General features: G+C 36.7%; 2 protein-coding genes across 2 annotated transcripts in view; one reads left to right on the forward strand and one right to left on the reverse strand.

Annotated features, from left to right (window-relative positions):
- Positions 1-214: 214 nt before the first annotated feature.
- On the forward strand, positions 215-12,327 carry stxbp1b (syntaxin binding protein 1b). Its single transcript, XM_051893650.1, has 20 exons — positions 215-584; positions 3,915-3,964; positions 4,376-4,457; positions 4,550-4,626; positions 4,913-4,991; positions 5,091-5,194; positions 6,182-6,330; positions 6,690-6,774; positions 6,925-7,055; positions 7,252-7,359; positions 7,858-7,918; positions 8,006-8,071; positions 8,169-8,249; positions 8,331-8,469; positions 8,694-8,803; positions 9,818-9,922; positions 10,006-10,091; positions 10,189-10,343; positions 11,207-11,332; positions 11,441-12,327. Exons 1-19 carry the CDS (start codon positions 548-550, stop codon positions 11,314-11,316), a joined length of 1,815 nt encoding a protein of 604 aa, XP_051749610.1. The 5' UTR covers positions 215-547; the 3' UTR covers positions 11,317-11,332; positions 11,441-12,327.
- Positions 12,328-13,637: 1,310 nt separating this feature from the next.
- Positions 13,638-25,629, reverse strand: part of whrnb (whirlin b) — a 59,835-nt gene continuing 47,843 nt past the window's right edge. Inside the window, exons 8-12 of the mRNA XM_051893648.1 lie at positions 25,501-25,569; positions 24,081-24,681; positions 20,092-20,273; positions 19,702-19,818; positions 13,638-15,620 (exon numbers count right to left, since the gene is read on the reverse strand). Of these exons, the coding sequence (XP_051749608.1) occupies positions 15,438-15,620; positions 19,702-19,818; positions 20,092-20,273; positions 24,081-24,681; positions 25,501-25,569 (1,152 nt within the window). The 3' untranslated portion in view covers positions 13,638-15,437. The remainder of the gene's footprint in view (positions 15,621-19,701; positions 19,819-20,091; positions 20,274-24,080; positions 24,682-25,500; positions 25,570-25,629) is intronic.

Raw genomic sequence — 25,629 nt, forward strand, 5'->3', positions numbered from 1 at the left:
ATTTCTGTTCTTTTCATGTATGAAATAATAGGCACATTTTTTTGTGGAGAGATTTAAAAACATTTTTATACTAAAAATAGTTTAAATGAGTGACGCATCTCTGAAGCAGCGTTAGGCAGAAAAAAAGCAAGACGATGTCGCCCTCTAGTGGGTAGTAGTGGTCTTTTTCCTGTTAATTCTTTCTTCTAAATAAATTGTCACGTCATTCTCGTGCACATCATTCATGTTAATATTTCACGACGTTCATTTCAAATATTTTGCTTTCATACTGTATAACTATGCAATACCCAAAAATATTAATCGAGGCTCACAAAAACAGTCAAGGCTGTGGCTTTGTCAAAACATGATGGAAGCTACTGAAAGGCTACGCTTAAAATGTACAAATGTATGTACATTTACAAGACATGCTGCACATGTCAACAGAGGAGCTGCGGAGGCGTGTAGTGGGATTAGGCATCGACGCAAGCACCACATCCCATTTACACCAACTGTAGCTCTGAGCGCGCGCACACTGTGAGTCCAGCAGGCAGAGGGAGCAGGAGACAGGATGGCATCTCTAGGACTCAAGGCGATTGTCGGAGAAAGTAAGAAATGTTTTGCTGAAGTTGCTTTAGGGCAAAAATTACTTACGTTTTTAAATGTAATGTTTCAGATATTTCTAATTTGTGGAATTATTGACATTCCCATTGAAATTTGTACATGTGTGTTGAGATGCTTTATTATTAAGTATTACAATAGACTATTCACTAACAGTATAAACCTCATACAATAACACCGCTGTTCTTAAATCCTTATTTTTCAAATTTAACACATGCTTTTATATTATATTATATTAATCAGTGTCAGTATGCATTAAAAGGTATGATTGTAATGTTGCTAAAAGCACACACGCATTGGAGATACACTAATCTGTGTAGTCCTGTGGGATTAAGGATCTAGAGGGGCGGTTTGCGTGGAAGCACAAAGAGTGAAAAACAGGCCTGAATACAAACAATACAGACAGGCAATTGTTCTTAGAAAAGCTATTAAACAAAGCTTTGGTGTTAGATGTTAATGGTTGAATTTGTTAATGGTTGAAGGTGTTGCACAGCCTACTTTTTTAATCTGTCATTAATTGAGCTATTAAGTCTTATTGGTCTGTCTGTTTGTCTATCTATCTATCTATCTATCTAATCTTGATATCCTGAATGTAATTTTTTGTGATTCCCAATATCATAATATTATTGACCTGTTATTTTATATAGGCCCATTGGATGTTAGGTTTTCCATACTCTATCTCTTACAGTTACATTCTGAAATGCCAGTGTAAAAAATGTAGGCTACTTTTTTCCAGCCCTGGTTAATTTCTGGACCTAAATGCAACCTTGAGGATTAATGAGATTTTCAGGTGTTCATAATTCAATCTTGATTATTTCTTTCATCACATCTGGTCTTTACTTCTTGCCATCTGCCTGTGTCAATCTTCCCTGTTATTTCTGCTGCCATATACAGTGCTGGTGTTGATTAAATCTTAGAGATTCTGAGAAAAACATCACCAATTATCAGGTGTGAGTGTTTGTTACTTTGGCAAATGTGAAGATCAAGCATATTTATGGCTGAAGCAGCATCAAGCAATACAGTTAATCAGAAATTCTGCTGGAGGGTGTTTGTCTAGTCATGTTTTCGGACATATTGGTTTGAACTATCAATACTGTATCTGATTTCAATATGTATCTGATTTTTAATCTATCAGTAGGTAAAGTTTTCAGCCTGTCAGTAGCTTTCAATCCAGTTCACACCCTTTAAATATTAATCACACATCTCACCGGCATCGTTTTTTATAGACAGTTATTTTGTCAGATTGGATGCGGATTTGTTGTTCGACAATTTCAGTAATAGCCTGAGAGGTTCATCACAAGTTTATTTAAATGCAACAACACCTCTGGGTGTCAGAACTGGCAGATCCAGCGTCAATAGCTGTGAAATGTGTTATATGACTGCAGGAAGCTGTTGCGTTTGGGATCTTGCAATTCAATGGAGATTTTAGGAGGGCAGTAAAAATGATAAAGGTCCACTGTGCTCACATCCAGTGTAAGAGATGCAAAGAGAGACTGAGAGTGAGAAAAAAAAAGAGTGACAAAGAGCAAGAGAAAGAGAGACAGGGGAAGAACAAAAATAGAGAGGCTGGTGCTGTAAGAGGATTGGGAAGAGATTAGGCCTGTGATTGCTGGGTCTCTCTCACCACACTGAACATATATATTATTTAAACTAACAAATAAAGTTGATAATTTTCTTTTCTGTTGTCATAAAAGACATTTGATTTTTTTATTTTATTTCATGTCATACAACTTTTTTAATCCACAAGAAGCTATTTAATTGGGGCAATTAAAAAAAACAATAATAACACTAAATTTAATATTAATATTTATATATTAATAACATTATGCTATTGATAAATATCAATAAATATAAATAAATGAATGTGTCACATAAGAGATGAAAAGATCTAAATGAAGGTAGTAGATATTATTTATAAAATTTATAAAAGGTAACAAAAACTCTCAGGATACTTAGACTGGTATAAACCCATGAACAAAACAACCAGCACACATGGACGAGATCAGAAAATGAACAGAACAAACAGCGTTTAAATACACAAGCAAACAAATCAAAGAACCAAGACACAGGTGATACACTCAATCAATCAATGAAAAACCATGGCAACAAGCGAAAGAACCTAGACAAAGGAAACTGATCTAGAAACAGAAAAGAACTAACTAAATGTCAAACTCAAAAACAAAACAAAGGAGGCATAACCCTTGACAACACACACACACAAAATATGGTGACACTTTACAATAAGGTCCTATTAGTTAACGTTAGTTACATTAACTACCTTTACTAACAATGAGCAATACATTTGATACAGTATTTAGTAATCTTTGTTAATATTCATTAATAAGGTTCATGTTAGTGTAGGTCCATTAAATAAGTAACAGATACAACTTTTGATTTTAATTAATGTATGTTGAAATTATAATTACTTAAAGATTAATAAATGCTTTTTTCATTGTTAGTTAATGTTAACTAATGTAGATAACTAATGTATATAAACCTTATTATGATATATAAACTATAAATGTATATAAACCTTATTATATGTTAAATAGAAAGACTGTATTAACACTGAATCAAGAATGAAAAAATATTTAAACATATATATCCTCATATCATTTACAAAGGTGATGCTAAGTAGCAAACCATAATAGGAATGTACCGTTAATATAATATAAATTCAGCCCAGAGCCGTGTTTTTTAGACTCTGCAGAGGGTATGGTGCTGTTTTAATTGTAAAGACAAAAGAAGATTTAGACTCAGCAACACCTCTACCTGATATGTTTGGCAAACTCTGCGGAGTTAGTGGACTGTGTGTGCGTGACAACATCTGTTAAAGTCTATGATTATGCACTGCTTTAGCACACACCTTTCAGATATATTTAGATTATGGCAGACACCATCACACCTGTACCAACTATACTGCTTGTTCTTCTCCATTTTAAAAGAGCATTTATGATCTGGAGTCTCAATCTGAAAAAAATCTTTGTTTGGATCTCTGTTTCAGTCAATGGTATCACTATTTAAGATGAATTCATAACATATATCTAGAATTGTAGCATTAGTCACTTTGGTAAGAACCTAAGCTAGAAAGCTTGAGACTTTGTTTTTCAGTTCTTTCTTTAATTAAGTCTTTTGTTGTCTTTTTGTGATGCTGAAAGCAAACTTTTGAGAAGGTTCCTGTGATCTTGGCTTTGACTCAGATTTGCTTCATCTCTTGCATGCAAAATGTATTTGCTATTCTCCCTGTACCATGTCTATTCTGCTATCTCCATTTTGCAGAAATTACTTTTGTTTTTCTTCTTCTTTTTTTTTCTTAGAGATTATGAATGATGTCATTAAGAAGGTGAAGAAGAAGGGAGAGTGGAAGGTACACATGAATATCACCCTCATTTCTGCTGAAGAACATCTTGTGTTTAAAAGTCAATCATTATGAAAAAAGATTGTTGCTGATTTGTTGTAATATGCAGCATTTGTTTGTGAAGTCAACACAATCTTCATTTAGTCTGTGCAGTATAATAATAAAAAGAATATTGAAATAAACTTCAATTAAATTGTATTAAAAGATAACTCTGGTATCAAATTAGACCTTCTTTGCTTAAAAGACCATCCTAAACTATAGCATTAAATCGGCACAACAGCATTCCATGTGGTCAACCAGCATTCAAATACAACAAGCTGTGTTACACTGGTCTTTTTCCACCTGGTTGTAATGGTAAAAATGATTTGTTGAGTGAACATGAATGCTGTTCAGTATGTACAGTATGCTGTTCTCCCTCAGGCTTTGGTGGTGGACAAGCTCAGCATGAGAATGATTTCATCATGCTGTAAAATGACAGACATTATGTCTGAGGGAATCACAAGTGAGTTTTATTCCTGTAGAACAAATTCACATAGCAGTATATAGCAATTAGACTCAAATTTACTTTCTTCCATAAACTTTTTTTTTCTCCAGTTGTTGAAGACATATCCAAGCGGCGTGAGCCTCTTCCTACCATGGAAGCCATATATCTCATCACTCCATCTGATGAGGTAACCCGTTGTCTAATATATATTCTTATATAAAAATGAGCTTATACAGGAGTTTGTATCATATTCAGTTTGTATCATATTCCAACAAATCCAACATATTCTAAGTTTCATGTGACACAGAAGACTGGAGTAATGAGTCCTGAAAATTCAGCTTTGCCATCACAGGAATAAATTACATTTTAAAATATATTAAAATAGAAAACAGTTATTTTAAATTGTAATAATGTTTCACAATATTATTAAATAATATATTTTCTTTTTATATATATATTTGTGTTTTCAACAGTCAGTTGAGGGACTCATCAATGACTTCAGAGACCCCCGTAATCCCATATACAGAGGGGCACACGTGTTCTTCTCAGACAGTGAGTGTGTTTTTTGGACCTTAGCAACTGTTTTCTACCCCCATGTTTATCTAGTATATATGTATCTCACTCAGTCTCTGTTTTTATTTTTGATTTCAGCAATTCCAGACTCTTTGTTCAACTTGATAAGTAAATCCCGTGCCTCTAAATCCATAAAGACACTGACTGAGATTAACATCGCTTTCCTGCCCTATGAATCACAGGTGAGAGCCTTTACATTAGACCCTGGGACTTCCTAGTACCTGAGAAAGAAAGAATGACGCTTAGGAGTAAGTATGGAGGTGTGGGGGAAGGGTGGTGAACTCATGTATCATGCCGGAACATTCGAGAGCAGCTTTGGTCAGGCCGTCTCTGTGCCTCCAATCCTCTGTTGTTGCCCTTTATAATTAATCCTGAGGAGTGGCTGAATCAGCCCTCCCTATCCCAACCCTAATCCCACTCCGCATTGGCTAATGCCCCATCAATGTGTCACTGGGCAGCCAATGACAGAGAGCATGGATTTGGATGGTTGGATGTCAGTGGGGTTATGTTCATGTGACAGATGGAGCAGTATGTTGAGGCTAGTGTGTTAGGATAGGGAGAGAGAGATACAAAACTGATATGGATTATGGGTCAAGCTGAGGGAAGGAAAGAGGATAGTGCAGTTTTTATGTAGCTGTAGATTAGTCGGAATACCATGTTTCTAGCCAAACATGCAGAATGTACAGGACACAACACATACATACAGGGAGAGGTGAGGCAGGTGACATATCGATGAGTTACTGTTGAGAAAGAGGATTATGGGACAGTAACAGCCATATACAATGTGTTACTACTGAGGCATCCACAAACTGGCAATAATAACATTCATCCCTGCTTCAATTTTGACTTTTAACAAGTTCTCATGAATTCATAGTATTCATAAAACAGTACGTGTAAAGTACCGGAATGGCCTACTACTTATGGTGAGATTCTAAAGTGCGCATCTGATTTTTTACGTCTAATTATTGGTAGTATCATATAGAACATACTTTTTAATGGCCATGAAGTATGTTTCAATTGTAGTGCCTATTAGATGGTATGCGCTGCAGCTCCCGAGTTCAGTTGCATGAATAACCACATTTGAATGCATTTGAAGGTCTGAGATGTTATGAATAAACCTACGAATCTGTATGTGAGGCATTTATCTATTGTTGGTATGTTGTCCTCAGGTGTTCTCAGTGGACAACTCAGATGCCTTCCAAGATTTCTACAGTCCGTTTAAAGCTGATGTAAAGAACCGGGTGTTGGAGCGTTTAGCCGAGCAAATAGCCACCCTGTGCTCCACACTGAAAGAGTACCCAGCTGTTAGATACAGAGGGTGAGAGAGGAAGAGGAAATACACATAAACATCTCACTGTCAAACTTACTTCTCATAAACACTATCTGCTGCCACATATACATTACAGATATGTAACTGGAGTCACATTACATATCTGTAATGTGTCTCCAAACATTATCAGCCATCTGCAAAGACAATAAAAGAAACACAAGCAAACTAAAAAGGCAAATAACACATTGAATTAAACTGGAAATGTTGAAGTAGAAAGACTGAAATTGTATTTTCTTATTAACGGAAAAATAAAAACGTTTTTTTTATTTTTATTTATAACTTATTTTTTACAGTGAGCGTTAATGGTCGTCATCAGGTAGCATCATGATTGATTCTGTGTTTTTCAGAGAGTACAAAGACAATGCAGTTCTGGCCCAGATGCTTCAGGATAAACTGGATGGTTACAAAGCGGATGACCCCACTTTGGGAGAGGTGAGTCTGAGAGCTTGTATTTTGTCTCGAATGATAAAATAAACTGCTTCTGTCTTGCACCAGTGACCTTAATTTCTCACTGTCCAACTTTAATTCATTGCCTTACTGTTTTGTGCTCTATCTTTGTCTTTTTTTCCTTCTCTTTCTCAGGGACCTGATAAAGCACGTTCCCAGCTATTGATTCTGGATCGAGGTTTTGACCCTGTCTCGCCACTTCTGCACGAGCTCACCTTTCAGGCCATGGCCTATGACCTGCTGCCCATTGAGAATGATGTCTACAAGTAATAACTCATCTCCAACAGTTTGTAAATGATCTATATACTGTTCTAAGGTCGCTCAGATCATTTGAACTGACCCTCGGTCAAGTTCAAGTGTTTCACCTTTCATGATGTTAATAACTCCTTCATCACCACACTGTAAATGTGTACTGTAGGCAGTTACTGACGCTGATGGTGCATGTGTGTGTGTGTCTGTCAGGTATGAGACCAGTGGAATGGGTGACACTCGTATGAAAGAGGTGCTGTTGGATGAAGATGATGACCTGTGGATGACTCTGAGACATAAACACATAGCAGAGGTGTCAACGTAAGTCTGTCCTGCAAAGATTATATATATATATATATACTGTATAAATAAAGACTTATGCTCATCACGGCTGCATTTATCAAAAATCTATTTTAATATAATATAAAACTACATTACTCCAGTCTTCAGTGTCACATGATCCTTCAGAAATCATTCTAATATTCTGATTTGCTGCTCAAAAAAACATTATCTTGTTATTATCAATGTTGAAAACTAATAGAAATCTTTTGTAATATTATAAATGTCTTTACTGTTACTTTAGATAAATTTAATGCAAAAAAAAATTGTATTGACTAAATTATATATATATTCCTAAAACTAGGTTAATTTTCAAAGAAAGAAAATATGAACCATCAAAACAAACTAAAGCTGAAACTGGAAATCAGAATTACAGTAAATGAATAATACAGTGAATGAAAATAAAATTTAGAGACATTTTCAAAACTGTAAAATATATTAGATATTAGAAATATATTAGTCTCTGTTTTTCTCGTTTAGGGCTGTGACTAAATCGCTTAAGGACTTCTCTGCAAGCAAAAAGATGAACACTGGAGAGAAGGTGTGTTATTTATCAGTGATCAAAACTGCAAACTGCAGGTTCTTGATTATCGTCCAATAACTAACAAGCTATTTTTGCATCTTACAGACCACCATGAAAGAGCTCTCCCAAATGCTTAAAAAGATGCCACAGTACCAGAAAGAATTAAGCAAGGTACTGCGATAATTGACACCTTTTATATAAATTGATTCAATGGGATAATTAAGTCAATAGTGCTGATCTTTCTTATGGTGGTTTTGTAATCTTGCAGTATTCAACTCACCTGCACTTAGCAGAAGACTGTATGAAGCATTACCAGGGCTCGGTGGACAAACTGTGCCGTGTTGAGCAGGTAAAGCTTTTCTTTGATCGATCTGTCAGCTCAATTCGACATATTAATGAATGTTAATGGTGTTTATGTGCTCTGTCATAGGATCTAGCTATGGGCACAGATGCGGAGGGTGAGAAGATCAAAGACCCCATGAGAGCCATCGTACCCATCCTACTGGACGCCACCGTCACCATCATGGACAAGATCCGTATCATCCTGCTCTACATCTTCCTCAAGAATGGTGAGGGAACCTAAAAATGGCCAATGCTTTGGATTCTCTCTCTGTTTTGTTGTGTGTGGGTGAGATGGGGGTGGTACGTTTGATATGTACAGTTTGTTCACATAGTCATTACTAATATCACACAACAGTGAACAAAACTGTTATAATGCTGTTCAAACTCTATAATTGTGTGTGTGTATAATTATGTATAATTATTCCTGGTTGACTATGTGTGTGTTTCATAGGTGTGTCAGAGGAGAATCTGTGTAAGCTCCTCCAGCATGCTCAGATCCCTCCAGAGGACAGTGACATCATCTCTAATATGGCCCATATGGGGGTTCCCATCATTTCAGAGGTCAGCTGATCCACATGAACTGTTCTTTATTCATATGAAACATGTTCCCCTCCTTTCTCTCAACATATTCACTGAATAGGCAGACACCATGGGTGCAACATTAATGATGGGTCATCATTTACTCACCCTCAGGTCGCTCAAACTCTGCATGATTTGTTTTTCACAATCACAAAGGGGATGTTTTTGCAGAATATCTAAGCTTATTTTTTTCCCATACAAATGAAAAATGAAGGTGATTCATACTGATAAGATCCAAAATTTACAACACTATTCACTGAAAATCACCTTCTCTGCCACATAGTTTCTATTTTGCCTTTCCATTTAAGTACTAAAAGAACTGTTTTCTATTTGAATATATTTTATAATGTAATTTTTTTCCTGTGATGGCAAAGTTGTAATTTTCAGCATCATTATTCCAGTCTTCAGTGTCACATGATCCTTCAGAAATCATTCTAATATGCTGATTTGGTGCTCAAGAAACATTATTATTATTATTAATGTTGACAACAGTGCTGCTTAATTTTGTTTCTTTGATGAATAGAAAGTTCAAAAGAACAGCATTTATTTGGAATAGAAATATTAATGTGTAACCTTATAAATGTCTTTACTGTTACTTTTAATCAATTTAATGCATGAATAAAAATATTAATTTCCGCAAAAAAACTTACAGACTTTTGAATGGCAGTGTATATATTGGCCAGTATTGTATATTTAATTGTGGACACTTATTTCCACTTAATTTTCCATTCATATAACACTTTTTACTCACTTAATGTTTAATAACACTAGTAATTTAACTACTCTGTTAAATGTAATCTTCTCAAGTGTGAATATTGTCATGCATAAATGTAATATTTCAAGTCTGTTTATAGACAAAATAGAATATATCAGCCATGTATTGGTTATCAGCCATAACATGAAAACGGTTATTGACTTATTCATCCAGAATTCGGTGCATCACTCATCATAATGCCTGAGGTCAAAATGCATAACTTTTTAAATATTAATCCACAGCAAGCAACCACACGCAAAGGGAAGAAATCCGACCGCAAGGAAAGAGTCAGTGAGCAAACGTACCAGCTCTCCCGATGGACTCCGCTGGTTAAAGACATCATGGAGGTGAGCTAAACCGACAGTACTTGCCTCACTTTGGACATGTCAACATTCTTTTAATTAAATTTCTCCTAATTACATTATGATAGGATGCCATTGAAGACAAACTTGATCCAAAACAGTATCCTTACATCTCCACACGCACGGTATCCTCAAAAACGACCACAGCTACCAGGTAGGATTAGCTTCACAAACATATGGATTCATATGCAACATCTTCTCATTAATCTACTGAAATATCCAGTGATAATACTACTGTTGTCTATTTTCAGTGCCCGTTATGGGAACTGGCATAAGAACAAGAGTCCAGGAGAGATACGCAACGGCCCACGCATCATCGTCTTCATCATCGGGGGTGTGACCTACAGCGAGATGCGCTGCGTCTATGAGGTCACACAGGCCAACGGCAAATGGGAAGCTCTCATCGGTGAGTTGCAGTGATAAAGGATCCTTTCTGACACCTCAAAACTGCCAATGACTCACCATTTCAGAGACAACTATTAGAGCAGACAGCATAACACAAATCTGCCCTTCTTTTTATGGCTGTGTGACTGTGACTTTGACTAAAATTCCAGGCGATATATTAATCAGACTTCTTTGGATTATATGCTATCATTCAAAAGTTTGGGGTCAGTAATTTATTTTTTTTTTTTAATAGAAGATTAATACTTCTATTCAGCAAGAATGAATTCAGTTGATCAAAAGTCACATTAAAGGCTTTTACATATTATAATTATAATTTTATATCATTATGAAAATTCTATTTTAAATAAATGCCATTCTTTTGAAATTTCTATTCATAAAAGAATCCAGAAAAAAAAATTGCATCATGGTTTTCACCAAATCAGCATATTAGAATGATTTCTAAAGGATCATGTGACACTGAAGACTGGAGTAATGCTGCTGAAAATTCAGCTTTGCCATCAAAGGAATAAATTCCATAGCAATAATATTTTACAATATTACTGTTTTTACTGTATTCTTGTTTTGTTTTGGTTTTTTTTCATTAAATGCTGCCTTGGTGAGCATAGGAGACTTCTTTCAAAAATACAAAAACTGTAGTGTATATTTTTGCTGACCTTAAATGTGAATAATTGAGTGCTGAAAGCATTCTGAATGTTTACTCATAACTGCATATCTGTGATGATTAGTAAACTACATTTAACCACCTCCACAATGTGAGTTAATGGTTTTAATTATGGTAGTTTAATGATTCAGAGTCTTTAGTGTTTTTGTTTTGTTTTTTTGTCACAATAAAAGCCCTGATTGTGTTTACGAACTTCCTCACAGGCTCCACCCACACCATCACTCCCATTAAATACCTAAAGCATCTGCAGCACCCAGACTTCCTGGACCCCAACGCAGCCCCTGAGGACCAGCTTCCTGCAGAAGATAAGTGACGAGACAAGAAACAAGGTCAGACCTTTTTATCATTACATTCAACCCTTTTAATTATGTAGATATCTTTTCATTCACTGTAACATTAAACAAAATTTGCCTCACTTTCTCTTTCTCTCCTTTTAGAATGTGGTGACATCATTGCCCTCCCTCACTATTCTGGCATCCTCAATGATATGATCCAACTAAAACTTCCTTAACTCACACACACAGACATTGTTTCTACACTTTGGCTAATTTCAGGCAGTCTGTCTTGTCAGCGATAGGCTATAGTGAAGTATATTATTACACAAGTAGCCTCTGTACCATTCATAATCACCTAAATATAAGCCTCAGGTTATATCAAAGTTTGTCAACTAACTGAAATATACATAAGGGATCATGCAGAGTCAGTCGGTCATTATCAACAAACAAGGAATTATTAAGGTGTCATTATGCATTGTTGCTAACATGGGACCAGTCGACTTGAGTGTAACTAAAACAAAAGATTATTTAAATACTCTCAATGTTCAGCATAGCAAATTGAGTTTGAGATTCCAGTTTCTTCTTCTGTAAAGTAGTTTGGCCTGCTATGCAGTGGTCTGGTGTGTCTGCCAAGCATGATTGTGTCTGTTGTGTGATGATCATGTTAATATTGGATGTCCCGTTGTGAATATCAATTGCTTTGTGTTGTTTTAATCTTGTGGTTAGGATAGGTTATTATAGTTACTAGTTTTGTATACCGACTTTGTTCATATAGTAAAGCCTCCCTCTCTCTGATATTCTGTTCTTTTAGACATTGTTTTACATCTTCAGTAAGCACAAAATCACTGTTCCTTGTGCAGTAATGTAGTATCATTGCTTTTTATGTTGTAACCCGTTATTTATTTACTTTAAGAATACAAATTCATACAGTGTAAATATACAATATGTATGCCATATTTAAATCTATTTAAAATATTTAACACATCAGAGGTTATAAAGTGCAAACCAGTGTCTTGTGCATATATTAAAATAAATTGGCTTTAACATTTGATTATGACATTTTGAGAGTTTTCATGCCATGCAATCACACATTAAGGTATTTCTTATAATGTTATAGTAAATACGCATTAGTTCAATTATAATATTAATATGGTTTGGACTCAGCTGCATATTAATCTGTATACATATATAACAATTGGATATGTTGATATAATAATATAAAGACCACTGACTAAATAGAGATAAAAAAAAAAAAAAAATCAACTCTACCTTAAAGGGTTAGTTCACCCAAAAATGAAAATAATGTCATTTATTACTCACCCTCATGGCGTTCCACACCCGTAAGACCTTCGTTAATCTTTGGAACACAAATTAAGATGTTTTTGATTAAATCCGATGGCTCAATGAGGCCTCCATAGCCAGCAATGACATTTCCTCGCTCAAGATCCATTAATGTACTAAAAACATATTTAAATCAGTTCATGTGAGTACAGTGGTTCAATATTAATATTATAAAGCGACGAGAATATTTTTGGTGCACCAAAAAAAAACAAAATAACGACTTATATAGTGATGGCCGATTTCAAAACACTGCTTCCTGAAGCTTCGGAGCGTTATGAATCAGCGGTTCGGAGCGCCAAAGTCACGTGATTTCAGCAGTTTGGCGGTTTGACACACGATCCGAATCATGATTCGATACGCTGATTCATAACGTTCCGAAGCTTCAGGAAGCAGTGTTTTGAAATCAGCCATCACTGAGCCATCGGATTACAACAAAAATATCTTAATTTGTGTTCCGAAGATGAACGAAGGTCTTACGGGTGTGGAACGGCACGAGGGTGAGTAATAAATGACATTATTTTCTTTTTTGGGTGAACTAACCCTTTAAATCTGTCTCAGTATGCAAATTGATACAAATATCTTCAATCATTGCTGTTGGTGGACATTGAATGTCAAAGAATATATTAAAGATAAGACATTTTTAAACTTAAATGTTACGTTTCTTCAAAAAAAGTACATTTGAAATAAATGAATGAATAATTGAAATGACCTGCAAGACTTTGAATGGTGTCAAAATAATTGCAAAACAAGATAAATTAATTAAAAAAAAGTTTAACAAAAAAATAAATAAATAATAGCAGTATAATATTTTTAAATATTTTAGAATAGTACTGCCTTGCGAGCACTGCAAACCTTAGCAATTAAAACCATGTTCTTCATTTGAACACACGAGGGCACCAAAACACAACTTCAGCAGAGAAGAGAGACAAATGAACAGACATCAACACTTTTTAGGTGGACGAGCAATATCAATATTATTTAACCAAGTAATGAAATTATGAATCAATTAGACATATAATTCAGTCTTTAAATATTTATTTAAGTCTCTTTTCCAGTTTGGCATAAATCATAAATATTTCAGGCATAATATTGATACCCTGTACTGTCTCTATAAGGTGTTGCTCTGTAATTAGCCTAAGATATTACAGTTCCTGTAAAGTTACAATATCATGTGTTTCACATAGCAAAGTACAACAAATGACAAGCAACGCATAAATAAAAAGAAGATCTTTATAAACTTAAAGACAGACTATCTGCATAACGGTTTGTGGTGTATGAATAAAACATCTGAAGGAAAGAGAACATCCTTTGGGGTTGAAAGACTAATATGTTTATATGTTTCTATACTAAGTGATGATGTTTTGGTTTCATATTTGAGGGTTTTTATGTTTTTGATGTAGTCATTGAAAACATTATATCAACAGTATGTGCAAAAAATATATATTACATAAATAAAATATATACAGCTTTACATTATTTTACCTATGTACAATAACTCTCTGTATGTTGCATAATCAGGAGCCATGCATTTACATATAATTGAAACACCGAACATCTGATCGCTTCAAAAAATACTGCTATACAAATCTTCATTATACCTCTTTATAACCCATCTCTGAAGTAAGCACACTGACATAAGAGAGGACTAAATAAACAGGGTGAATGTTTGTGTGTGTGAGAGAGAAAGAAATATTTTTTTAAAGAAAGCAAAAGCGAAAACAATGAGATAACTCTAGCATCCTCCTCCTTGCTCACTTTATCTGTCAGGAATGATTCTGATGCTCCAGTAGCAGTAGTGTATTAATATCACTCAGTAGTGTATTAATATCATTCTGCTTCACTACTTCACTACTGAATTCAGTTCCTCTCATCATAAAATATATGAAAGACCTTCAGAATTAAGAGTAACACAACCAATATAGGCTATATATATATATATATATATATATATATATATATATATATATATATATGGAAGAAAACTTAATTATTGTATTAGCAATTATGCTAGTATTATCAACAAAACATATGAATTGGAATTAATGAATGACTTTGATGATATACACACGCTACCATTCAAAAGTTTTGGGTCAGTAATTATTATATTATTTTCTAATTTATACTATTATTTACACAAATATTAAGCAGAACAACTTTTTTCAACATTAATTATAATAAGAAATATGTTTCTTGAGCACCAAATCAGCATATTAAAATGATTTCTGAAGGATCATGTGACACTGAAGACTGAAGTGATGGCTGCTGAAAATTCAGATTTGTTATCACAGAAATAAATTAATTAAAGGAATAAATAAATTACAATTTGAAATATATTAAAATATAAAAGTTATTTTAAATTGTAATAATATTTCACAATATTACGGTTTTTACAGTATTTTTGTTCTAATAAATGCATTCTTGGTGAGTGCAAGAGACTTCTTTCAAAAACATTAAAAAACTTACTGACCTCAAACTTTAAAGGTAGTGTGTGTGTATATAAACTTTAATGAACAGATCATATACAAGGTGGCACAGATTTGACAGACTTGACAAAACCCTGATTTTGTCCTGTCAAACATTTCACCATCAGTTTTGGCTCAGCAGATCATCCACTGGAACATACCGTGTTAATACAGTACGCGTGTGATGGCTGGTCGCAAGAACACAGACGTAAGGTGGGTGTGTTGAAGCTTTTGAAGTCTAAGCTAATTGTGACTCAGATATGACAAGCATGACTCATTCGGCCCCTCTGTGCGGATGTGACGTAAAGTGCCAGATCTTTGCAGTGCCATCAAGTGAAACTCTCGAGGGACAACTTCTACAGAGCAGAGTTGAACTCGGCGATCAAAAAGTCGACATGGTCTTTGTCTTTGGTCTTAAAAGCCTCCGCAATGACTTGAGTCGCATCCCGGTGCTCCATTCCTTTAAGTGACACGCCATTCACCTCCAGAATCACCTGACCCACCCGTAACTGCCCACAGATATGCACAGAGCCCCCCTTCTGGGAGACAGAAAGAGAGAGAAATAAGCAAAGAAAGCCTCAAACTTTCCAAAAGAAGGAGATCATCTATCAAAAGTGTGAGAGAAAAGACAAGTGAGAAATGGGGGAGAAAATGACCGCTTGACCTCTCTGATATGGCACTTTATATTGAGAGGTCATTAGCTGACCTCCTGTCATACTTTAAAGATAAAGTGCCTGAGGACAGGTAGAAAGAGATAACCAAGCAAGCGTTCTGGTTGTCATCTTTTGTTCAGCTGGAGGGAGGCCGGTCTGATCGCAGTCGAATAACCCTACTATATTTGGGCCAACAATCTCCTCTACAGTCCACAATCAGACACTAATGGTCACACCATGAAAGCGCTGCCACTGTCATATAATCCTGCTGGAGTCTGATTTAATTTTTCAACATTTATTACAATTTAACTCAACATGATACCTGAGCTGTAAATGTCTGATTAAAGATTGAATAGTGATTGCTCTCATAATGAACGTTTGATAAGAATCAAAGTGGATCTTAAGGAGTCTGGAAGAGCGGTAGCCATGGTTACACCTATGACATCGGCTCATTGTGCCATGCATTTCTTTCAGGTTGGATTCAGTTCATTACAGTGTCAGACAACATCTGAGATCTCACTCTAACATCACGTATTATGCTTTAAAAATACTGCTTTTAAAAACCATAGTGAATAGCCATTATGCCTGTTATATATATATATATATAAAATCAACAGCACTTTTTTTCAAAACTCTCTGAATATGTCACGTCATATTAGCATTACCCTGGTATAGGCTATCAAGGACAATCAAGGACTAACCTATTGTCAGAGTTCTGTCACTTCAGACTGTTTATTCTTGGTTTGGTGACAGAGCTCTGACTACTCCTTCTGTCTTGTGGTTGTGAGCGTGCGTGTACTAGTTCGCTCGGGCTGTACGCACTTCTGTCCACGTGAGTTGTTTTGTGTGTGAAGCGTGGTGTTCATATCCCGGCACTTCGGTCTAGTTTGATTTTGGTTCTGTGTCGGGGTTCAGACATTCATGCTCTGTGTGTTTGTCTTCTGTTGTGAGCGTGCGGGACGAGCATTGGCTCATTCTCTGTGCGCTCTGTCATGTTGTGTGAGCATGCGGATTTGTTTGTTTCTATGTGCCATGTGCGCTCTTGTCTATTGTATCTGATTATTGGTTCATTTGCCCCGTACCTGTCCTCCGTCGGTACCTGCTTTGTTTGCTCTCCCTATTTATTCTCCTTGTGTTTTCAGTCCTGTGCCAGTGTGTTGTCTTAAGTACCATTCGTGTCCTGCCCTGTCTGATCCTGTTACCGTGTCCAATCCTGCTTTGTCCAGATGCCGGTCTTGTTTTCCCCAACGGGGTAGTTTTTGTTTGCTTTTGTTTTATTTTATTAATAATAAAAAGCCCATTGTTCTCTGTATCACTGAGTCTTCGCTTCATTCCTTCACCCAACCCTGACACCTATTTACAATTCATTAGCGCAAAATCAAAGCTAAACCAAAAAAATCTGTTAATTTTTTTTCCTATGAAGGTCAGCATTTTCAAGACAATAAAATCAGCAGAGAAATATTCTGATTGTATCAAACAGCACTTAAAAAACCTTTCTCTTTACAGCTGATGGTAAAACTTCATTTTGATAGTCCACTTTAGACATTCTACTGTCATCTAGGAGTCATTAGAGTATTAGTAGACTGTCTGTTTAATATCTGCTAACACTTTATTTTGATGGTCCCCCAATAGGTATTCTACTGACTATAAGACATTCATGTATGTTCAGCTCACAAATACAATCTTTCCAACATGACTTGAACACACCATTAGACAGATTTGTCAGCCAATCCAATGTCAGCACACTCAAACATTTCACAAGCAGAGTGTTTTTGATCGGCTAAAAAAGTGGTTGGTCCCCAAACTCTTTTTTAAAGAGCCCAGGGCTGTCAAAGAAACAGGTGTGATGTCTCAGGACATTTTCTGGAGAAAAAATATTTCACACTTTTACTTATGAAACATGTCCAGATGGGTCTGTGACAGGCTGTGTTCTTCTGTGACCTTTCCAATGGTGAGATTTACACATGCTGGTTGTGTAAACTGACATTCCATGCAATTTTCAAGGATACTCCACCAATCAACAAAGAATACAAATACAACAACAGCCGCTACAACACTTTGACCTCATTTAGCAGTATCGGACATCTCTAATAAATGCTATTAGATACAAGTTATGTTAATCTCATCTTTTTCATGCCCTAAAGCTATAAGCATATCACTAGATCCTTGATCCCCATCAGGTTTGAAAATGCAAGCAAACATATTTCTATGCAAAGCCACTTTGTGCTAAAGGGGAAATCTCTCACCTTCATGTCGAGTGAACACAATACTGATAGAAGCAAGCACACAGACACATGCACATAAACGGGTCCTAAATATGCTAATGTGCTATATTAGCTAAAAAATGCTGGAATAAAGGTCATAAAAGAAATGAGGGGAAACAAACCGGCTCCTTTATACTGTATTTAAAACTTCCTGTAAAGTTAAGACAAAAGACTTATCTAGCATCTTAACACTGCTAGATGCACAGGGGTCTATTTAACAGGGAAAGTATTAACTGTGTCATGAGTCATTTCTAATAAGAAAATTGTACTTGTTTTGTCATGCGGAGCTATAATTTTAGTCATACGATGGATAAGCAGGCTTTACTGATCTAAGCATTCACATGTCTGTGAAAGAACAGCTTTTAAAAGCTTTCTGAAACCACATTATATAAGTTACAACTGTATATTGCACCTTGATGGGTGTAATATCAGACCTTCACAGTACATTAGCTACCCTTTCCATTAGTGGAACAAAAGGTACTTTCTGGGAATAGTAATTCTAAGACTTTGTGATACTTTTATGTTAACATTTCATATTTGTTACAGAACAAAATTTCTATATGGCTGAGTTCAAACAATACAGAATGTCAAATCAACATACTTTATAGCTCTGCACCAAAACCTACAGTAGCAAGCTGCCCAGCTAGGCTATTAGCTACAGCAGTGGTTCTCAACTGGTTTGGCCATGTATATATACAAACACATAAAATTAGCCCATAAAAATTATAATAAATTTGCTTTTAAAAACCAAGCAAAATTATTTAGCAAAAAATGGTTTTCATTTCATGACTTACTAATTGCATGCTAGTAATTTATTTTGTGCTTTATTTATAATGAAGTGATATACAGCGAGCACCGCTGACAGGACAGGAAAGTTTGTTTTTCTGAGGTGAGAGACTTTTTATGAAAATAACATTAGAATGATGATACTGACATATAGCCTGACAACATCTCATCTGACCGCAGATACTGAATTGGGACAATGTGTTTTTCTCAGGCCCTCTTTACTTAAAATGCATCTGACAGAATTGCCAAAGCTTGCACACACATCTTTCAAAATAAAAATCTTGCATCAGAAAAACATAAAATTACGTTTGTTGTTTTGTCCTTGACTGTACACTCCGTGACCCACTCAAAACAGTCTTGTGACCCACTTTTGGTTCGCGACCCACTAAGAAACCATGAGCTACAGTACTACATAGAAAGGTTTTTTTTTTTTTAAATGGAAGCTCATAAGTGACTGATCTGGAATGTAACTTCATATGAAGTGCAAAGCAGATTAGACTCATACTTGATGTCAGCAGAGTATCATGTTGCTAGGCCAACAATATGACATTGTAATATCATAGCATACATGCATTTGTGGTAAAATATTCAATTTTTAATTAGAATAAACTATTTTTAACTATAATTTTCATATTTTTGATGTATATACGCTACCGCTCAAAAGATTTATATAATATTTTCAATGAACTTGTGTGCTGTGCATTCTAGGATTGCCTTCTCCACAATGGATACTGCCTTAAATTTAGGCAAAAAATAATAACATTTACTATGCATCCTTCCTTGTGGAACAGCCATCATGTAATGATGCCACAACAAGATAATTAGACAGCTCACAAAGGTTTGGAAGACAGCTATTATTTTCAGAAAAGTTAATCTTTCTTAGTCATCGTTTTGAACTTTAACCCGTTCTAACCCACCTGTATGGTTGCAATGCGTGGCAGAGGCTGTCTGGTGTTGGCACCCCCTTCAACAGCAATACCCAGTGTACTGGCACACTTGGGCACCCGTACCAGTGTAGGCTCCATTATTCCCATCTAAAAATAATGAACAAAAGGAACGCTACTTTAAACATCACCTTAAGAAGACAGAAAAAGACAGATAAAATGGAAGCAGAAGACAAGAGAGTTTAAGATGAATGAAGAAAAATTAGAGCTAAACCATAACCTTCCTTAAACAGCAGCAGGACAAACTAGACTAAATCCTTACAATGTGACATTAATTCATATATGCTTCTGTTTAACAATTGCTTATATGATGAAATGACACAAAAAAAATTTTAACAACAGAACTTGTCGCTGCTCTCTCACCTGTTTTGTGGAGGCCTGTGCGAGTCCTTCCGCTCTGCGTGTGTCACCTATGACCTGCAGGAAGGGAGGTTTACCTGGTCGCGGGCTGCTGTCCTTACTCAACCCTCCAGCCTCTGCGATATCCACACCACTGTCCTCGCTCAGAGTCTGTCCGCTGTCTGACAGCTGGGACAGCGTGGCTCCTGGGAATATAGACAAATGAGCACACAAAGCCATAAATAACCACACAATTTAGCTTTCAGAGATTAAAGGTCTGGATTCAGAATTTATTTGAATCTCACACATTAGTTGGATCTGAAAAGAGTTATACAGCTGAATGAATTCCCTAAGTGTTGAACTTCATCAAAGTTTAGATGTACCTACTCCGGCTGTCAATTTAGCATGTTAAATTAGCGTGACTAATTATTTCAAATGAATGAGATGCCGCCTGACCCTATGTGCATTCTGTAATAAGGTATCCTACCATCTGAGAAATTAAATAGCCTTGGGTACCTTCTTTTATCTTTATATTGGCAAAAGCCAATTTTTGTAATGTATATATTTAACATGGCTAGGTATCAATAGAGATTCCCTGATTCATTCATTTTGATTATGATTCATTTTGTTGTTTTTCCATCATAATGTCCATTTTGCTTGCGTACGAAAGACTTTTTGTCTCACAGATAATGCTGTACATTATACAGGAACAATTCTAACTTGATGCATTACAAAAATAATAATTTTAAAAATTAACAACAGGACCCAAACTATGCAGTTCAATTGTTATTTATTATATAACAGATACAGTCTAATAATAAACACAACCAAAAATACTCTGTGGATACCAACTGAACTTGTAACTGAACCAACCAACTGAACACCACCTGAACTGAAATTGCATTTCTTGCGAAAAACAGTTATTACAATAATGTGTAAAATTATTGTATTTCTGTCTTGTGTTCCACTGTCTTGTGTTTAAGGACTTTTAAATTGAAGTGTTTTCTGTTCCTAATGTTCACTTCCTGTGTTTAGTTTCTGTTTGCTTTGTACCTTGTTTGTTTCCATAGGTACCTTCATTTGTTTCCATGACAGTTAATCACCTTCACCTGTCCTTTGTTAGCCCCTAGTTATCTTGTTTATTTAAACCCTGGTGTTTTCCCATGATCTTTGTCTGGTGTTGCTCCTACATGGATGTTATATTTTGGTGCACTCATTCTGTTCCTGGTTCTCTGGCCTTTGTGTTTGATTGTGTTTGTTTATGTTTATTTTTGTCAATGAAACTCACTGCATTTGGATCCAGCTCTCCTTTGTTTTTGAGTTCACCCTGCATTACAGAAGACTCAACCACATATGGATCCAGCAGTCAACCTAATCCAGCTTTGACAAGCATCTCGCTCACTCGAGGACCACATCAGAGACTTTCTGGACATTGCTAATATCACTAACCTCCCAGACTTTGCTCTGATTGACTTCTTTTGCCATGGACTAAATAAACAGTTACAATCTACACTTCTCCACTATGGTCCTCGTGGATCACTGAGTGAGTTCCTAGATTACGCCCCTCGGATATGTGGCTCCCCTTCACTGTGGGGGAAATGGAGGACCCTTCTGCTAAACAGTTTTTTTTTTTTTTTCCCGTGGTCTCCATGTTCATCCCAGAGTCCCGAGTCGGCATGGCCGCCACACCCGTCAGTCGAAGCAACAATGCCTGTTCCAAGGAGTTCGAGACTGGAGTCCAGTGTGGCGGATCCACTACTGATGTCGGTGCGAGTGGCCGACATCCCGGTGGTCCCAGTGGGCAATCGCTGCTGATCCTCTGGAGACAGCGGAGACTGCTCCTGAACCTTCTGCCTCCTGTGATATGGCCAAAGAGGCAGATTATGAATCACCTGTGTTCACTATTGAAATTTGTTTACCCTGTCACTATTGAAATTTGTTTACCCTTTCATCCCTGAAATTTGTTTACCCTGACACGACCACGGAGGTTGACCCTAAACTCTCTGCCTGTTCCGTCACGGCCAAGGAAGCCATCCTTTAACTCTCTGCATGTCCTGTTACGGCCAACGAGGCAGACTCTGAACACTATGTGCTTCCTGTAATGGCCACAGAGGCCATTTGTAACCTCTCAGTTCTCTTATACAGTTCCACCTGCTCGGCCGTGGTGGCCGTCTGATCCGCCATGGTGGCCTCTAGCTCCACCTGATCTGCCGTGGTGGTCTTTTGCTTCACCTGCTGTGCCGTTGTGGTCTCCAGCTCCGCCTGCCCCGCCTTTGTGGTTTTCAGCTGTGCTTACTCCACCCTGGTGGTCTTCAGCTCCACCTGCTCTGCTGAGGTGGTCTTCAGTCCTGTCAGCTCTGCCTTGGTGGCTGCCTGCCCTGCTGGCTTTGCCCTGGCTCTCTGATCCTTCTCAGTCTCCAGTTCCACCACACTGACTTGGCCCTACATCCCTCCTCCGTTCCACCTCTGCTCCACCTCCCTCCTCGACTTATGTGTCTGTCTGTTGAGGAGTATCTGGAATCCTCCTTAAAGGGGGGAGATGGGGGGTTTAGTTCCGTTTGTTGTGTTTCCTTGTTTGTAGTTAACCTCATTTGTTTCCAAGACAATCACCTTTACCTGCCCTGTGTTTGCCCCTTTCTATCTATCTATCTATCTATCTATCTATCTATCTATCTTTATTTAAACCCCAGTGTTTTCCCATGTTCTTTGTCTGGTGTTGTTCCTACATGGATGTTATGTTTGGTACACTTATTCTGTTCCTGGTTGTCTGGTCTTCGTTTTTGATTTGTTTATTTATTTATTTATTTATTTATTTGTCAATATAACTCACTGCATTTGGATCCAGCTCATCTTTGTTTTTGAGTACAGCCTACATTACAATTATTATAAAACTATGAACTCAGTAAAAAGTATAAAAAGTTCTTAAATCTTTTGTAATGATATATACGAGTCATTTGTTTGTAAATCCTCTAAAAAGATTTGGTTTAAAAGGGTCATTTGTCTGTGTATCAAAAACAAACTACACTGGTTGTGCTGTATGTTTTTGATTCACTAAAAAAATTCATTTGTCAAATAAAGACAGACACATAAACAATAAACATACCAACTTGAACAAATAACTAACTAGGGATAACTTAAAGGGATAGTTAAGTGAAAATTCTGTCATCATTTACTCACCCTCATGTCATTCCAAACTTGTATGACTTTCTTTCTTCTATGGAACATAAAAGATTTTGGAAAAAATGTCTGTTTTTTGTTTATATACCAAAAGTTAATCAAAACTGTTTGTTGATCAACCTTCTTCAAAATGTCTGCTTTTGTGTTCCACATAAGAAAGTGATTACAGGTTTTAAATTTTAGATGCACACTCATAATGTGATTATAATGGTATTGTGGTAATATTGAGATTAAACTTTACCTTATGTAAACCCAATTCTCTGATCAAACTAATGCGATTAAGCTCATAATCGTAGTAACCATAATCAAAGTAAACTATGTGGTGCATGCCAATTTTAACCACCATAATCAGGCATGTAAACACATTAATCGCATTATTACTGCTCTGACCAAAGTGTGCATGTGCTCAGATGTACACGGATGCCGAGTGTTTTTCAGCCAACTTAAGTGAACTCCATGACGTTATTCTGAAGTTTTCCTTCCACTCTCTGTACAGTATCTGCTGCTTATCTCCATCCAGAGACAGTGCGAAAAACGAAACCCTAGTTACAGCGACATTGCCAGTAACATGTTGCCAGTAACATGCCAACTGTATGTGAATTCATCATTTGAGCTGTGAGTTCATCATTTGTGCTGTGGGGTATGCGAATAATGGCAGTAAAAAAAAAGAAAGAAAAAAGTTTGCTCTGTCGTATAAACATCTTACTGCGATTAAGTCCTTACTCTGATTATTGGAAATAATCGCATTATTGGTGCACATGTAAACATAGTCAGTGATAGAATTTTCACTTTTGGGTAAACTATCCCTTTAAGATATAATTTCAGAGTGCCTTCACCTCGTAGCTGGGGCTGGGGCCTTTCCTCTGCCATCTCCGGCTCAGGGTGTAGTGGGCTGTTCTGGCTGGCACCGCAGCTGTGTGCAGATGGGGAGCCCTCGAGCTTCTCTGGGCTACAGGGAGGCGGTGCAGGCATTAGCAGTGAAGGCGAAAGGGACGGAGAGGAGCGAGGAGAGATCATTGGAGTGCCCTCTTGAGAACGATTAGGAGACTCTGGGTGTGGGGAGAGCACCGCTGCATGCCTGCTCATCAGAAACTGAACCAGATCTCTACACGGTGGTCCGGAGGAAGGGCTAGCGCGATAGGATGATGATCGTGGAGAGCTGTGATGGTGAGAGCAGGGTGGAGGAGTGTGATGGACAGAGCAGGTGGAAGTGGTGTGGTGGATGGTACACGGAGAGTTGTGAGTAGAGCAGGGCGAGTGCGAATGATGTTGGGTGTGGTTTTCCTGGTGCCGCCTACAGGGGGCGGTAAAGAGCAGGTTCGTCTGGGACAGCTTAGACGAAGGTCGTTTGCTTTGAATTTTTGGGCTGGCATGTCGAATAGGTGGAGGGGGAGGCTTGAACGAGGGGGGTGACTCAGATGACGGCTGCACTTTATCCTGAAATAAAACATAAACGTACTGTCCATATTTATCTCCTTACTGTCGTTGCAAATACTAAGACAGGCAATTAAAGAATGCATTATCATTGAGAGAGGTTATGATACTGCTGAGAAAAAAAAAAAAAAAAAACACACAATCTGACATTTGAAAGCTTTTAAAGGTGTCATTTCCTTCCCAAAAGTCAGCACATTATGATATTAACATATGATAGAGTTGTCAGTGTACAACAATTTAGCACAAGCAAATGTTAATAACAAGACGGTCAATTATGGATTCATCCAAGATAATCGTTTATGATTACAAGAGTTAATGTTGAGCTACTGATGCTCAATTAAATGAGAACAAGAAAAGGTGGAATAAAAAAAATTTATTTAACAAATACAAACTTTGCCAAATTAACTGTAGATAAAAAGGAAATCTGTCACAAATTCTTAATTTACAAAGAGGTCAAGTAGAGGCATACTGTACAGTATATATATACACAACCTCTACTAAATCACAAACTATGAGACTGATCTATCAATCTTTGAGATTACAAAATACAGCCATATGAGTTAGAAACATCCAAAAACAAAACAAAATATATCTTTTGTGATTTTCTTTGGTTTACAGGGGATGTGACAGGCTTTGTATTTCAGGGATAAATGTTTTGTTTTCTTAGCCCTAAATCATGTCCCTTTCTTTCCTTGTTACACTCAAATGATAAAATACAAAAACCATTTTAACGTTGGCTGATTTTACTCCACAAAAAGTTTGTTTAATCCAATCTAACAGCATGTAGACACACACACACAACAAAATTATTAAACAACTCACCAGAGCAACGTCAGGAAGAGAATTTAGACTCTCAAGTGGCATCAAACTCCCATCCAACCTGCACTCACTCTATAAAAGCAAAGCAAAAAGCATAAACAATCACTGAAATGACTCGGTTGTACACAGCAA

Source organism: Ctenopharyngodon idella, chromosome 5 (assembly GCF_019924925.1).
Source record: "Ctenopharyngodon idella isolate HZGC_01 chromosome 5, HZGC01, whole genome shotgun sequence".
Classification (NCBI taxonomy): Eukaryota; Metazoa; Chordata; class Actinopteri; order Cypriniformes; family Xenocyprididae; genus Ctenopharyngodon; species Ctenopharyngodon idella.